This window comes from Hippichthys cyanospilos, chromosome 10 (assembly GCF_059441005.1).
Source record: "Hippichthys cyanospilos isolate Australia breed blue-spotted pipefish chromosome 10, RoL_Hcya_1.0, whole genome shotgun sequence".
NCBI classification, from domain to species: Eukaryota; Metazoa; Chordata; class Actinopteri; order Syngnathiformes; family Syngnathidae; genus Hippichthys; species Hippichthys cyanospilos.
The window spans coordinates 13,299,767-13,316,170 of NC_142378.1; the positions used below are offsets into that span (position 1 = coordinate 13,299,767).

General features: G+C 40.3%; 1 protein-coding gene across 1 annotated transcript; it reads right to left on the minus strand.

Annotated features, from left to right (window-relative positions):
• Positions 1-2,592: 2,592 nt before the first annotated feature.
• rexo1 (REX1, RNA exonuclease 1 homolog) lies at positions 2,593-15,165 on the minus strand. The gene is made up of 16 exons (XM_088426460.1): positions 14,845-15,165; positions 10,250-12,000; positions 10,050-10,148; positions 8,808-9,021; positions 8,153-8,274; positions 7,713-7,850; positions 7,468-7,591; positions 7,097-7,222; positions 6,343-6,483; positions 5,749-5,862; positions 5,601-5,674; positions 5,365-5,475; positions 5,160-5,275; positions 4,927-5,065; positions 4,632-4,752; positions 2,593-3,961 (listed from the first exon to the last, which is right to left on the minus strand). Exons 1-16 carry the CDS (start codon positions 15,026-15,028, stop codon positions 3,873-3,875), a joined length of 3,663 nt encoding a protein of 1,220 aa, XP_088282586.1. The 5' UTR covers positions 15,029-15,165; the 3' UTR covers positions 2,593-3,872.
• Between the last annotated feature and the right edge of the window lie 1,239 nt (positions 15,166-16,404).

Sequence of the window (16,404 nt, forward strand, 5' to 3'; positions counted from 1 at the left end):
ATCTGTCAAGAAGGGACCTTTGTAGTTGTCAGTTATCTGAATGGACGGCCCCCTCGGACAGCGAGCGGATCAATCGGCACGCGGAACACAATTGGGGGGCTTTCGGGAGGGCAATGTTCATACAGAAGCAGTTGGGCCGGAGAGCGGCGAGCGGGCGGAGGGGTTAAAGCACCCTTTACAGGGGGAATCGATAGGGCCGGCTGGCCTTTGACCTGAGACGGAGTGCGAGAGCAGGCAGTGGGTCAGTGGGTCTACTTAAGCGGCCAGGATCACGCTGTGAGCTCTGGCGCTGACTGTGGCACGCTGCAGGCTTAGACTGACATTCACCAAATGCGCTCACGTTCACACATGCACACACGCACTCCATTGTATGATTATTTGTCCAAAATAAGGATTCAGCCAAAGTAATCAACATAATCAAATTTGGAATGATGTCTTTTCCACGATCATCGTAAATGCTCGATTTCCAATTTTGATGCGACGCATGGTAGTTTCCAATTAGCTCATATGATATGTTCAGCCCTTAGGAACCGGACAAAACGGATCAATACATAAGGATTAAGATCAGACTCTTAATTGGCATCAAGCGCAACGGGCGAGCAAGAGTGAGTTATCGTAGGGGTGGAGGGTACCCGCAGTCGGTGAGATTACACAGCTGCTGGGGAGTCAGAAGAAAAAAAAAAGTTTGTTTTTTTTTCCTTCTTCCATTTTTCTGTAGTCAAGTGCTGTTTGGCCCACTTCCAAGCAACAAAAATAAATTCATGAATTGGCCACTTTCTGTGTGTACACAATGTACATAATTATGTACTGTATGTATGTACAGAATCGATACTTATGTAACGATAGCCATTTTTGGTAGTTGATTGGTCATTAAAATATTTAAAATTGTCCAAATACTTGGAATTTCAGCCTCTCACTATTAAATATTCTCACATTTCTATGAAATATCCTTACACAGCGGCCAATCTTCAGGTGCTTGTAGGGAGCAGGAACTCATTTAGTGACCCAAGGAAAAAGATTTCTCTGCACACTGACACAGAATTTACTTTGTTTTTATTTAGGTTTTTGTGTTGTTCCCTCAAGTGAAAACATAATGCTTATGTCAGTGTGCGGGGGATTCTTTTTCCTTGGATTCTCATCTTTCCGCTGCCCCTCAAGTACAAAGATTTATCGTCTTGTGTTGAATCAAAATCAAAATAAAAAAACAAAATAGTTACGTTATAGATGAATTTTTTAAAAAGTTAGTTTACATGTTAATTTTTTAGTAGTTACATTTTGCAGATGCTGACCATCCAGCTAACTGTCATTTATTAGTATTATATGCTACCCAGTTTTGCCATTCAATTGGAGATATATTTTTAATAATGATGTTAAATAACAAAGTTTTGTATTAGCTTTTTTTTCTTATGACTTTTCAGGATTTCAGTTAACAAATTAGCCCCTTGTTTTTGATTTATGAAAATAAGTTTTTCTGACAAAACTACATTTGAATTCATTTTTAAGATAAATGAAGACATACATATTCAACTGCTATTGTATTTTGACAGTTGAGCAACAAACCTCAAGTTCTGTTTTTAGCTGAAGTAAAACAAAATGACCACATTTGCTTGCATCTTCAAAACCCTATGATGTCACTTTAATGTGAATTTCAATACTCCAGAAATGCATTTCATCATGTTCATTATCAGAGGTCCCACAGGTGTCAAACGCACGGCCCGCGGGCCATATCCGGCCCACAAAACGTGTGATTCGGTTCGCGTGATAATTTTGTGAAGCATTAAAAAATGAATAGTATTGAACCCAACATTTCTTACCGTGAGCGAGAAGTGTGAATGTTTCATTCATCCATTATTTCTCATTGAAAACTTCCAAAGGAGAGAAGTGTTACTGTATAGAGAAAAAAATAAGCGCTACTTACAATAATGAAAAACTTTTGGAGCTTATACAACACCACCAAAGAATCTCACAGTATCTCACGTTTTAATCGGGTTTCTCAGCTGGAGTGAAGCGTTACTAAGCTGGCGTCACTTTTTGTAGCCCTACATTACATGCCGGCAAAAAGTTGAGTCAAGCGTTGGTCTCACGCGTAGATAATTGAGCTCTGCATCCCCAGCATGGGGTCAATTTCAGAGCCCCCACACCAGCGTGACCCAAACTACTCAAAGGTGATGACGGGAGAGAGCGTGAAAGAAAGGCGAGCATTGATTGAATTTGAAAATGAAGACGACCCCTTTAAGCCGCTTTGGTCCACACGTTTTAAGAAATCCTCCGCAGCAGTCGATACGCACTGGGAAGCCCCCCTCGCTGTCGCCGCAACATTGTGACAATATTGATCCCAGCTATCTGGCTCTTTTCATACCTGGGCTCTCTGGTCCGGCCGGGGGGAATGCATTCTGACATGCGACGTGAGGAGCTTAATAGGCAAAGGATGGGCCTCTCATTTTAGCCTTTCACTGCCATTTATCACATCTGCTGAAGAAAGGTTTACAGCAGCTGCACCTGCTGCAGAGGGGACACACGGTTAGGATGGGCGCCGGGCACTGTACTTGGACAGAGCCGCTGCTAAGTATTTCCGCAGAAAAGACTGACCTCTTTCTACTTTAGTTCTTTTAATAGAAAAGATAAACAACCAACAATACAGAAATACAAAAGAAAATGTCGTAGAACTTATTTACAGCATTCTGCGTGGTCATTATCAACCCAACATTTAAAAAAAATATATAGAACTATTATTGCGGGCCAATGATACGAATCTTACAGGAAAAAATCAACCCAATTTTACAACATGTTCTATGAAACCCCACATCTAACCACAGTATTAAGACTAATATTTTGTTTGTGGAATATGAATGAAGCAGCAAAAACGCATCTGTTCTAAGCCATCTCATCATTTTACCACTATGTGGCCTACAAATGACATCACATTTGCTGAGGTAACAACCAATCACAGCTCACCTGGTTAAGGTGACATGACTAAACTCAGAAAACAGGTAACCTATGATTGGTCGTAACCTGAGCCATGACCAACTGTGATGTCATTTTCAGTCCACGCAAAGCGCAAAAATGGCCGACCCCTTAGGTGGATCATTCATATTCCACAAACACAATATTAGTCAGAATGCCATGTTAAGACTAGTGGGGGCACAAAGAACAATATTCGGTTGTCTTTGTCTTTAAAATTGTGTGTTTGCTGATATTTTTTTTTTTTCATGCACAGCACATGGCGGAGATGGTACTGAAAAGTACTTCAAATAGTTTAAACAAATTAAATATTTTTGGGCAAACACTGTGTTTTCTCAGTGTGATGTGATCAAGTATGATAAATCAGGATTTTGCTAACTGAACGTCAGACAAGTAGCCATGTACAAACAAGACATCGGTGCAATTTGGAAAAACAGCAAGTGTGTTTCCATGGTAATTCTCCAACAGACCATGAGAGCAATGCACTTCAGTACAACAAGAAATTAGAGACTTCCTATAACATTGGAAGCTATAACAGATGAGCGTGCATTTGAGACACAACATGAGCTTTCTTCTAGTGCAATTTAGCCTGCCAATAAATGACAAACCTCTTGCTCCTACTGTGGACACACATCTTTTATTCTCTAATCGTTGTTGAGGCGTTGGGCGTGAGACTGCTCAGAGAAACCAACGAACAAATGCACTTTAGACTCGCATACAAATGAGGACTGAAATAACAGTACAAGTAACACGGATAATGAGGGCTCCTATTGCTTATTTCCGTCATGTGCAAGAAGCCGCAACAATACGTGCTTCTGGCCTGTTTGTGCTCAAAACTGGGCAGAACCGGCCCAAAGTCTCCAAATGTCCTTCTTCGGCGTGTGATGTGAGCCTGAAGAGGTGGCGTGAGGTCATCTCTTAAGTTTTGCATCCTCCTTCAGCTTCCATATCATCAGTTCCATGCAGGCGGAGGCATCTTCGCTCGAGTCGTGGCCATCGACTGTGAATCCAGAAAGAAGGGGAGATGATTTTAACCAGCTTGAAAAATGTCACATCATGAATTTGGCATTGAAAAAAATCACCAAAGACCTGTCTTCCATGTTCTTTTTTTAACCGCATACTGGTGACATCTACTGGCAACTTTGAAATTGACCAGGCAAAATTCTGGCCTTTCAAATAGTGCATTACCTGAATTAACCATTACATTTATGAACATTGGCATAAGAGTTGCATCACAAAAACATGCTTTTATAAAGATCTTAATGTTAATTTTGCCATTGTCAGAGGTATTCCTTATTCTAGTTTGCAGTGAGTGAGTGAGTGAGTGAGAATAACAAAACAGCAACAATAATAATAACATAAAGACTGTGTTGCTTTGCTGGCTTGATACCGGAATATAATCTTGTGACAACAGCAGGTCACTCAAAAGCCCACTGTAAATTGGTTGATAAGAAGATCAGATGCCAAAAAATACGCGGCTCATCAATTCAACACACACACATTGATGTATCCACACATCTCATTCTGTTTGAAATATTCAACAACCCTGTGTTCTGTGTAAAAGACAATCATTTTCCAAACAAAAATGCATGTGTAATCAAGAAGACGCAGCATTATAAAGCTCAGTACAGTGAAACGCGTCCCCTGGTAAGTCTGTGCAACTCTCTCACCACTGTCCTGGATGATGCGTTTGAGGTAGTCGGCCATCAGGTTCCTCAAGGCACGTTTGTAGGGTAAACCAAGTCGATGTGGAAACACGATGGCTGTGTCTACCACTGAATTGTGAATGAGCTGAAGTGGATAAATACACAAGTAGAGAATGATTTTTTTTTTTTTTTTTTAGATTTAAAAAAAAAAAAAAAACGCACAACTTGGCATGCCAATATTGCTTTCTATGAGTCACCTCTGGTGACTCGCACCAGACCAATCAAATTACACGTTGACAAGAAATCAAAAGTTGTCTACCTTGAGAGCCAGGAGGTCACTCTCCAGGCTGTGTCCCACCAGGATGGACTCAGCACTGAACATACTGAGCAGCACAGCCTGAACATCTCTCAAGGTGATGGTGGTGCCATCCAAATCCTCTGCAGTCACACCCGAAAATCTGTGAAGGAAAAAAAAAAAAAAAAAAGTAGATTACACTGAAGAGAGCTTCACTCCAATGGCGGCTCAAATCAGGATGAAGTAGAAAAACATACCGCGTATTGAAGTCAACTACTTTGCTCGCCGGTTTGACAAAGGTGTCGTAGATGACTTTCAAGTCGGAGTTGATGACCGTTACTCTCGTCAGCTCCAGTCCTTGCTTTGTGTAACACTAGTTAAAAAAAGACACAAAACATTTTGGATGAGAACTACATGACTCTATGTAATTAAGAGAATTAATTTGGAATTATTTCGCATTACCATCTCACAATCCAAGGCAAACACTCCTCCATTGCCATCTAGTGGGAGATTTTTGCTGAACGTTGTTACAAAGCCATCTAATGACTCTTTTCGCCCATCTTGAACATGTTGCTATGGAAAAAGTATAGAGATTCACCAAATGAACGAAGCTGAACCTATGTGATAAATAATCACAAAAAGCCATTTTCATTTGCTTTGAAAGGTTCCTAAGTGAAAGATGGAATGTTGAACAATACCTGAGCCATTTGGCATCCTGGAGAGCCCACAGCCCCGGAGCAACAGTTGTACATTGTCTCCCAGCCTCCAGCCACTGCCGCAACAGGACATATCAGGCTGACGTAAACAACGCTTTTCACCATTTTGAATGAATAGCAAAGGCCTTACCTTTCTGCCTGTGTAAACGTCCCCAATGGAAAGCGCATTCCTCTTTGCGAAGACAGCTACCCATGGCATTGACTTTATACTCTGCACCGCATCTGCAGCATATTTTGGTGAACGCTAAAAACACATTAAAGAGGATTTAATCGGCAGGAAGAGAGGACAGAAGATAAGAAAATAATCAATCCCGCACATGGTTACATTACTCATTTGTATGCATGGGAATGGAATACTAAGAATCCCGATGGGCTTAGAGATTTACAGATCATACAAAGTGCCCAAAGAATACATAAGCAGAAGTATTCCCCACACTCCCCCATGCGGACTAACCACACGCCCAAAATCGATGAACCAGGACAACATTATGGCGCAGCAGCAACACGGCGATAAGAAGGCTTAAAGGGAGCCATTAGTTTCACTTCCCAGTCACAAATATAGTCAACAAAAAAATTATTTCTTAAGAAATTGAATTGCCAATGTGCCCAAGGTATGATTTCATCATATATATGCATATATTTAACGGTGGTGAGCTTAAAATGCCTTGATGTAGCTCCTTTAAAACAGAAAATTTGATTGTACATATGGAGTGTATCTACTTACGGTCCATGGTGACCTTCTTTTCTGGAAGATTGTATATAATAGCCTTCCCTGAAGCATTGGGGTTTATTTGAGGGTATCCGTGCTCCTGCAACTGTTCCTCTGTCATCAGATATGCTTGCAGCTTCCTGTAAAGTGTAGCTCCTAAAACGAGGAGGAAAATGTCCAAATACTGAAGAAAACAAACTGTATAACAAACTGTATATATAATATAATATATAATAATATATAATAAAATAATATAATAATATATTGACTGTACCTTTTTATAAGGAAACACTACAAATGAGTAGCACCTTTATTAAGAATTCGAGAAGCTGGTGAAGTTTAAATATGACTAAGTAAGTGTTAAAAATAGGTGTTTAAAATGTGAATTTTGTACAGTGGAAATAATAATACTAAAACGCCAGTATATAATATGCAATAAAATGTTTTCCCCCCCAATTCTATTTGTACTCAGTTAATGGGAAGTCAATCAACAATTTTAAGTTCTTTGTAACCACACGTAAAAACATGTCATTCTGATTACTGTATTTTTTTTTTGTTTGTAGAATGTGAATTAAGCAGCAAAATCCACCATCTCAGGTGGCTTCTATTTTGCCACTTGCTGTGAAATGAAAATGACATCACTCTCAGGTAATGACCAATCATTGCTCAACCGTTTTCTGAGTTTGGTCACAGTTCAACATACTATAAGGCAGAGGCACTACCATACTGAAATGCCCAATGTCATCAAGACAAAAACCAAAAGACCCACCACTGAGCTTCTCTTCTTGCTGTTTACCCATCCTATTGACTGTGAAACTGGTCGTAGCTGCAAGACGTCCTCCCAGAACGTCCTGATGAGACTGTGCCTTGCGGGAAGGAGGCAAAGCTGGCTCCTCTGTAAAGCAACATGGACAGAGTTTCACAGTAAAAATAGAGGTTTATGCCCAGCCCAATAATTATGATACATTTAGTACAAATTACATAATGTATCAGCATGCCTCGGAAGTAAACACTCATAGGAAAAGTAGGGTTTGCCTGATAAAAATGTCATTAGATAATACTTATGAAACAGAACTGTTCCATAGCCAAACTAAGTAGCTGATCTCAAGCGTACATTGACATATAACTGTGGTGACATACTGATGGCAGGCGAGGAGTATGAGCTGCTCTTGCTACGGAGCTTCTTCAGCGTGTTGACAGCTACATTGAGATAGATTTTCTTGGTGTTGCTGCGTTCATACACCAGCTTTTCTTCATCAAGGCCCTGACAAGAGATGACGGCTTTGAATTGACAATTAACTGCAGCCAGAAAAACACTGCCATCAGGAGGCATGACACAACTAAACCAATGGAGATAGCAGCTTAGGGTCTTGAGACATTCCTACCATTTGGAAGGCAACATCCTCTGAGGGACAAAATTTGATGCACTCATCTATGAAAATGTTGAGGTAGCGCTGGCGTATAATGGTCGGGATTTTGGTCCCATAGTCAGTGGGGATGATGGGACGTTTCAGTGAAGAACTCTGATCAAGTGAGAAAACAGGAAGTTAACTGCATTAAATCACATTTCAAACACGAATTTGTTATCATATAAAAACATTCTAATATTCTTTATCTTTTTATATGTTGTATTAAAATTTTTATTGTCTGTTTTGTTGTTTCCACAAAATAGAGCTGCAAATTAATTTTCACTGTACTTTCTGGTACAACGACAGTAAGGCTATTCAGATTCTCTGGTTTCAAAAAAATTGACCTTAGGGAGGCACTTGGATAGCAATTGTGTCAGTAATAACCAACAATTAAAAGACATTCTATAGGTAAATACCTTCATGGTGGGTGTGTGAGCCACTCGTTTCTGTGCAACAGTGGATGTGGTCTTTGACATGATACCAGCCGTAGTTTGGGTCTTGACAGGCAGGCTACCAGCTGCTTTAGCATCTGTACAACCTGCCCAAATGTTCACAGCAAGAAACTTTCGTAAAAGCCTCATTGAACATTTCTCTTGGTTTTATTTTCTTTTTTTGTATTATTATGCCATATTGGATATTTAAGTTGATTTTTTTTTTATCAGTTGAATATGCAAATTTAAGATGGAAATATTGTATTCAATGATTGCATTAAATGATTGTACTGTACATACACATCTACCTGATGAAATAGACATGAAAAAAAAAGTTCATTTTGCCTCTTTCCATTGTTTTATGATGAGCAAAAGTAGATTTAACAAAATGCTTCTGTTCTTCCCAGTGGACTCACTGATTTAGAAAAGTGTATTCCTGACATATACTGGTGGTAAAATTGTTTCTAACTTTGACGATCTAATGAAAGCTGTTTTTAATGTTTTGTCTTTGTGATGAAGCAAGGGTCACATTTTTATGCGGTCTTGTACGCAAACTCCTTGTGGACATATAATGATATGAAGATTCGAGGGGGAGGTCCCTTTCCAATTTTCACTAAAAAAATACATGATAATTACGTACTTGTCTTTGGGGATACCGTTAATGGATTGGGACGGTGTGCGATCCTTTTCTTTTCTCCTGAAATGCTGAGGCTGGGTGTGCTCTGAGAAAGTCCTTTGACTGCAGTGGAAAGCTGAGCAGCTTGCTGCTGCGCCATCTGCATGCGCTGATAGCAAACCTCCTGAGCTGTGGGTCTCCTGTACGGCCGGACTACATTCTTTGAAGGTGCATCAGTCTGACAAAAAGGAAAACAAGTAGACTCTGATGATACGACTCAACCCTAAATAAATTGGTAGCTAATGAATGGATGGATGTTTGAATGAACGAAAAGGTCTTTCTGTATAAACACAGATACACACTAACATTTTCTAATCAAAGTCTTCACAATAGAAGGGAAGCAGTTGTTGTACATCGTGGACACACTTCATTATTTTATTACCTAATCTGCTCCAGTAGATGTCCAGTAGACGCTCAGATGACTGCCCTTGATGACCCCACTAGGAAATGTTCGTTTCAGTGAGAAAATAATTTGAACTCCAAGTGACCCAAACCAGTGGTTCGCAATTGGGAGACATTTTCTCAAGTGTCCCTCCATGGTGTTAATATCAAACAAATACAACTGGACACGTTCATCTGTATTTTTCCCAAATAAACAAAGGGCAGATCATATTTATTACTGTATAAAGAGTTGTTATCATTTGAAAAGAAAGCTGTATTTTTCCAAAATAAATTCCCAATTTCATGAATCGTTATATTAAAGTCATATACGAATCAAAACGAATTGTATTGTACCATATAAAAAGTGATTTTTAAAAATAATCATAATATATCATAATATACACATAATAATATTCTCATAATTTCATTTTACGATGATTCCGAGAAAAATAATTTCCCTAATTTCAATAATTGGATCTTAATTCTCGCCAAAAAAGATCACTTTATTTCAGTAATAATAAGCCTTTCGTTAAAAAATAGAAAAGGAAGTCATGCAGAATTATGTGATATTTCTGGGGAAGAAGCACTTTCCAAAAGCTAACAGTGGCACTTCATCTTACTAAATGGGCTCTCGCGCTGTTTCAGTTAGCATTTTATAGGAGCATATTCTGTTGCCCACAGCAACCTAGAAAATGGATCTCTCCATCTGTGGTCCCTTCTTCAAGATTTCTTCTTTTTCCCCCCCAAAAAAGGGGTTTATGATTTTCTTGCCATTGGAAGATGTCGGTCATATTTTTAAATTGATGGAGGATGAGGTCAACTTACATCTCCTTTGGCAGCAAAGTGTGAGACTCTCTTCTTTTGACCAGGGAAGAGAGTGGTTAAAGTGCCCTCAATGTTGTCCTCCTCAGAATCTCTGGATGGCTGACAGCGCATGCAAAATAAACATGTAAAAAGTGTGACACGGACAATCAAAAGCGCAAATCTTGTAAATAAACGGAGAGAAGAATTGGTAAGAGCACAACCTGCTTAGCTTGCCTTCCCTTGTCTTCCTTTTTGACATCCGTGGATTCGTTGAAGATCCGTAAACACTCCTCCATTGGATCTGAGTCAAAGTCGAACTCATCATTGAAAAGTGATAAGTCGATTGCGGAATCTTTATCCGCACTGTTCCCTTCAGCGACTTTGTCATCCTCATCCTCAGAGGAAGACACAGTCAGTTCAGAGGCTTTCCTCTTATTTAGTCGTCCCCTCTTCAAAGCGTCAGCCGATTTCCTCACGAGTCTTTCTTCCGACTCGCTATCATCTCCCCCGATCGGTTCTGCCTCCTCTGCGCTCTCATCTCCAAAAAGATCAGCGTGACTCAGACTCAGGGTTCTTTTTTTCTGCTCCGGGCTTTTCATGTTTTTGGAGCCGACACCGTGTTTTGTTTTACCTTTGCTGGTTGTGGAACTAGATTTGCTCTTAGTGCTGGTGCTAGAGGAGCTATTTTTGCTCAGTTTCTTTCCATCCCTGCCTCTTTCACTGATATCTAATTGTCCATTTTTATGTTTCCTTTCCTTCTGCTTACTTTGCTCCTTGTCTGAAGTCTTGGACTTCCAGCTTTCCCTTGCTTTCCCGTCTTCTGTGTCCTTATTTCGTTTGCTAGGGTTTATTTTTGGCAGAATCTTTCCATCATATTTTTTCTGTTCCTTAATAACTTTATCAGCAGTCTTAACTTTAACAGTGTTCTTTGTATCATCTTTTTTCTCCTGACTCTTGTTTTCTTTTTTTGTGGGGTGTTTTGGCAGAGACTTCTTCAGTAACTCATTGTCCTTACTCTTGCTACTTTTTTTGATTAAAGATGTTTGGTCTACTTTTGCCTTCACAGACTTCTCAATTTTTACCTTCTTTTTCACCAGGCCTCTCTTTTGCTCCAAATGTTCCCCTGTCTTTAAGTCCTCCTTATTTCTCTGTGTCAATGCTTTAAGGGTACACTTAGCCCGCTCTTTCCGCGCCTTCTCCACAGCGTCTCCAACTTTTGTCATGCTGTTGGCTTTTCTCTGCTGAAGACTACCGAGCGAAGTGGGTTTGTACTCAGTTTCAGAGCTCTCACCATCAGAACCAGAGGTGTACTTGTTTTTGTCAATGCTCTGTCCCTGTGCTTTTCTCACAGATGGGGCAGAGGAATCTTCTGATATGGATAGTCTATGTGTCCTTTTGCCCTCTGCAGTACTATGACACATGCTGCCATCGCTCTTGCGCTTTACTGCAATTCCTGCGGTGTAGTTGGAGAGTGGGTCATATTCCATATCTGTAGATGGCTTTGAAGTGTCCACGGTGTATTTACATGTTGAGGAAGATATCCTGGTTGAGTACTTTGGACTTGGGGGCGGAGAGGGTACTCTGTGTGTCCGAGATGGATGCTTTTTTAACAAAGTGGGAACGTACTCCATGCAGTTGCTATTGGTTCCCCAACTGTCCGAATCCAAAGTGTACTTGCTGCAACCGGGAGTGGGGTTATACCCTCCTGACGTCATTTGATGACTGTCAGGATCATAGGCCAAATGTGTAGTCTTAACATTAGAGGACGCATGAGTTCTTCCTCTGGGACTGTAAGGTTCATCCCCGATCTGAAACAGCTTCTTCTTCTCCCTTTCCACTTCATTGCGGACCTCCTCGATGGCCTTGTTGACCATCTCCAGAGCACCGGTGATGTCTCTCGAGTGAGCCGAAGTTCCATTCTGATGCTCATGAGGCCTCACAACTTCGGGTTTGAAAGGGTCATATCCTTGTTCTGCAGGGAAACAGTATAGGTACACTTAGAATCCAGCACAAAATACTACTTATCATGTGCACATTAATTTGTTTACTTAATAATTGTCAGATTCACTTTCATGGTGAAACAGGTTCACTGCAGAAACAGGTTCATTGCAAAAGTGCTCTTTCGAACCAGTGATGAGCTGTCAGGACAGCCCAAAAAAGCCAGCTAACTGGCTCACAATGTAAAGATTTTTTTTTTCCAATTCTCTGATCAGTTGGTCAGAACAAGCCAAGTTTGACCGCAAAACACATCTGCAGCATTTTACAAATTGTAATGAATCCAAATGTTTTAACATATACATTTCCAAGCCATTGTTAAACAAAAACATGACAGGATTTTAAAATTATAGTAAGGCATATGCACCAACATGTTATGATTTAGTTACTGCTCTAATTTGTACCATGCAGAGTTAAAGAAAGGAGGCAGGACACAATACTGCACACAGGCTGCTTTAGCTGGCTGCAGCCTGAGTACGAATTATGGGAGATTGTTTTTTGTGATTGGTAATGACAATCAGAGGCCAATCAATCACAAAACCATTACTTTTAAACAAATAGCTTAACATAATGGATCCCCTATAATAGCCATATTCTTTCTAAAATTCCTTAGTACATCTCTCGAACGTAATTATCTATGTGAATGAACACGTCAGTGCTATCAGAACAAGTCTGCATCATTGAGAACAGATAAGACAGTCAACTTGTGTACTTGTGTTACAAACCCTGGAGAGGTGCAATGATATTAACTACTCCTTTGGTTTTGATAACAAAAAGTTTAACTTTTCTGTGGAATATATATTGGAGGAGAATGGGCAGAATTCCGATTAAGCTTTTGGTGTTTGCCCTGTCGGCTTGGTGGGGCAGTGGTTAGCACATCCACCTTACAGTTCAGAGACCCGAATTCAAATCCACCTCGCTCCGGCCTTCCTGTGTGGAGGTTGCATGTTCTCCGCAAGCCTGCATGGGTTCTCTCCGGGCACTCCAGCTTCCTTCCACACGCCAAAAACATGTATGGCAAGTGTATTGGACATATTAAATTGTCCTTAGGTGTGATGGGGTGCATGAATGAATGGCTGTTTGTGTACTCTAAACTAAACATCCTCAGTTTATATGTTACAGGGGTGTCCAAACTCGATCATCAATGGGCCCTACCCTGCAAGTTTCCATTATCCAACACACCTGATTCAAATGATTAGCTCATCAGCAAGTTCAATAGAAGCCTGATAACGATGCTGATACTGTAATTTGAATCAGGTGTCGTGGAGGATAGAAATAACAAAACCATGCAGAATAGCGGCCACTGAAGACCAAGTTTGGATAAACCTGATCTAACATGTCACCTTTCCCATTGTTACATAAGTCACCTGGGGAAGAACAAGTTTGATAGGAATGCATAAAACGTGCTTATCCTATTATGACATGTTCAACTGAATCAATGCCAAAACGTTGCGGGATGTGAGATATTCAAGAGACCTATTATAATACATGTAGATCAATTTGTTCAAATAAAAAAATGTTCATAATTCACAGAAAGTCAAGAAATGTAATATTAAAAAAAAAGCGTTGACATCTGTCATTGGAACCTCAAAAATGACATTTTTGAAAGTTCAAATTTGCTGAATATCCTAAACTAATATTTTGTTATTTGGTTTCTGACAACTGCTTCCGTAAACTAACTTCTGGCATCGGTCATCGGGTTTTGCAGCACAGGTCAATTGTGCTACGTTCCACAAATCCTCTGCATTTCTTGGTTTTGCCTCATGGACATCATTTTTTTTATGTCAGCCCATAAATTTTCTATGGGATTAACGTATGTGGATGGTGCTGGCCACTCCTTTAAATGGATGCTGTTTGTCTGGAACTGTGATTTTGCTCATTTCCTGGTGTGTTTGGGGTTATTGTCTTGTTGAAACATCCACTTCAAAGGCATTTCCTCTTCAGCAAATGACAACATGACTTCCTCCAGCATCCGGAAGCACTCAAGCTGATCCATGATCCCTGGTATGAAGTAAACAGGACTAACACCGAAGTACAAAAAAAAAAAAAAAATCCCCATATCATGATGCTTGCACCACCCTCCTAAAGCATCACTGGGTACTGTGGCTTGAATTCTGTGTTTGCAGGATGCCTGAAAAACCCGTCATCGACCCTTGGACCCAAAAAGAACTATCTTACCTTCATCACTCCAAAAAATATGACGCAAATTCTCTTGAGGCTAGTCCATGCGTTCCTTGGCAAATTCGAATCACTTCTATGCATGTCGTTTCTTTAACAATAAGAGACTGCGGGCTTCTTGCTGGTAAAATGGCTTCACAAAGATGTCTGATTGTAACAGTACTCGCAGGCAAGTTTAGCTCTTTCATCCTCCTGCAGCTGATCATAAGTTAGTTATCCTCCCCATCTGTTTGAGATTTTTTTTTCTTTTTTCATCCCCATCTGAATGGTTTTGGCTGCCATTTCAAATCCTTTCATATAATTTTGTCCAAACAACCTATAAATAATTGAGAACATTACTGTAGCTTTTCCAAGACACATAGTTGGAAAACGACACGAGAGTACTGTGACATGCCATACAACACACCTCTTTATATACTGGAAAATATTTGGTGTAACCAAAGCCATCACGCTAGCACCAAAGTATTGAAATTCATGTTTGCCAAGGGTTTCATTCGTTAACATTAATGTTGCAATCGAGTTTGTGACAACTGCTAGTGCTACGGTTTGCTAACCCCCTTCCAAACGTGTCCTCAAAACGGAACGTTTGAAAAGCAGTATCTTAAACCGTAACGCAGACGTCGCAACGCGCGATTAAAGTCACCTTTTTGGGCAGCGTGGATCTTTTTACTTTCGACAGCAGCCCCCACAAAATTCTGTCGTCTCTGGTAGCTGTGCCTGAAGTGACAGTAAGGTCTGTTGCACCCATTACCGCTGGCTTTGCCATCAATGTATTCCGTGTAATAGGGACAGTCAAGCCCACGGAAGAAGCCGGTTGTTCTCAGCATTATCCCTAAATAGTCCTCTCATGCCCGCGCCAGTGTCTTCGGGCCGTTTGCGCTCATTCCTGGACAACGGAACAAAGCTTGAATGAGAGCTAGGACAATAACAAGACTCCTAAGGCGCCATGTTGGATCGGCGGCGGAACTGAAATCTCGTGTCACGTCACCTCTCGCGTGCAGATGACGTCACTGTCCGTCATGCTCTTCCAGGCGGACTGGAAAAAAAGATCCAGTACTTCGTCTATAACTGCAATTTAAAGACAAAATCGTCATTGGAGTTAAGGTCGGGTCACAGAAATTAAATTTAGTTTTGGGTTTCCATCTAGTAATTAAATCAGGCCATTTCGCGTTCTGACGATGTTCCTTTCCTTTCTGTAAGGAGAGGATGTTGTAAAAAAATTGTCAAATCAAAACTCTCCTTTGGTTTATCATTTACAATACAAACGCATATACGTAACCAAACATTGTAAGTGACATGCGATGTGCGTGCGTGGGAGGAAGGGGGGTAGGGGTTGTAAATCCAACACTTGTTTCAACATTTATTTCACAGGAGCCGGAGGTCCTCTGTTAAACATCTGCAAGAGAAGCGAGTACACTCAAGTACTTTTTGGCAAATTTTGACCACAATACACACAGGCCGAACAGTCAAATGTTTAGGTACTTTTGCGCAACTTGCTGGACAAACTGTTAACTAGCTGTTGCCTTTCTGTGATTCTGCCTCTGTTGAAAGATGTTTCTGCCACGCTAAAAAACAAACAAACAAACAAACAAACACAAAACAGGGTCGCCATCTCTCTCACATCCTTTTAAAAGCCGTGGGTCCTATAAATTGCTTACTTTGTGCCACGAAGCATGAACAGGATGAAGACTGTTTAGATACCATTTCTATTCATGTTGAGAACTTTGCCGTTCAGTTCGCTGATATGCTGTGCAAAGTACAATGGAACATTTGGACATGGGCATTTCCTTTCAAAAGGTCAAATTAAGTTAACCAGTGAAGGTTCTAGTTATTCAACTTGAGAACATGGTTAATTAGCACCTGAATATTCTTAACCTTTTGAGAGCGTCGTTGTTATTAATTCATGACAACGTAAGACATCCAATCATTACGACTTGGTAGACTTTTCCAGAGAGACTAGTCTACAACTAAATCCTAACACGTAATCGAATTACTGTTATTGCTTGAGTACAAATTATCGTGAGAAAGCAGGCAACGAACTTACGTTGACGATCCGTGGTTAAACGAAAAGTTTTCATATACAGTACCAACAAACGGCAATGTAATTTAAACCATCAAGACATGAATAGAAATGTTTAAAAAGTGTAAAACCCACTGTGATACCTAACTTGACGCTCTCGTACATGGCTCGTGCCAAACCATG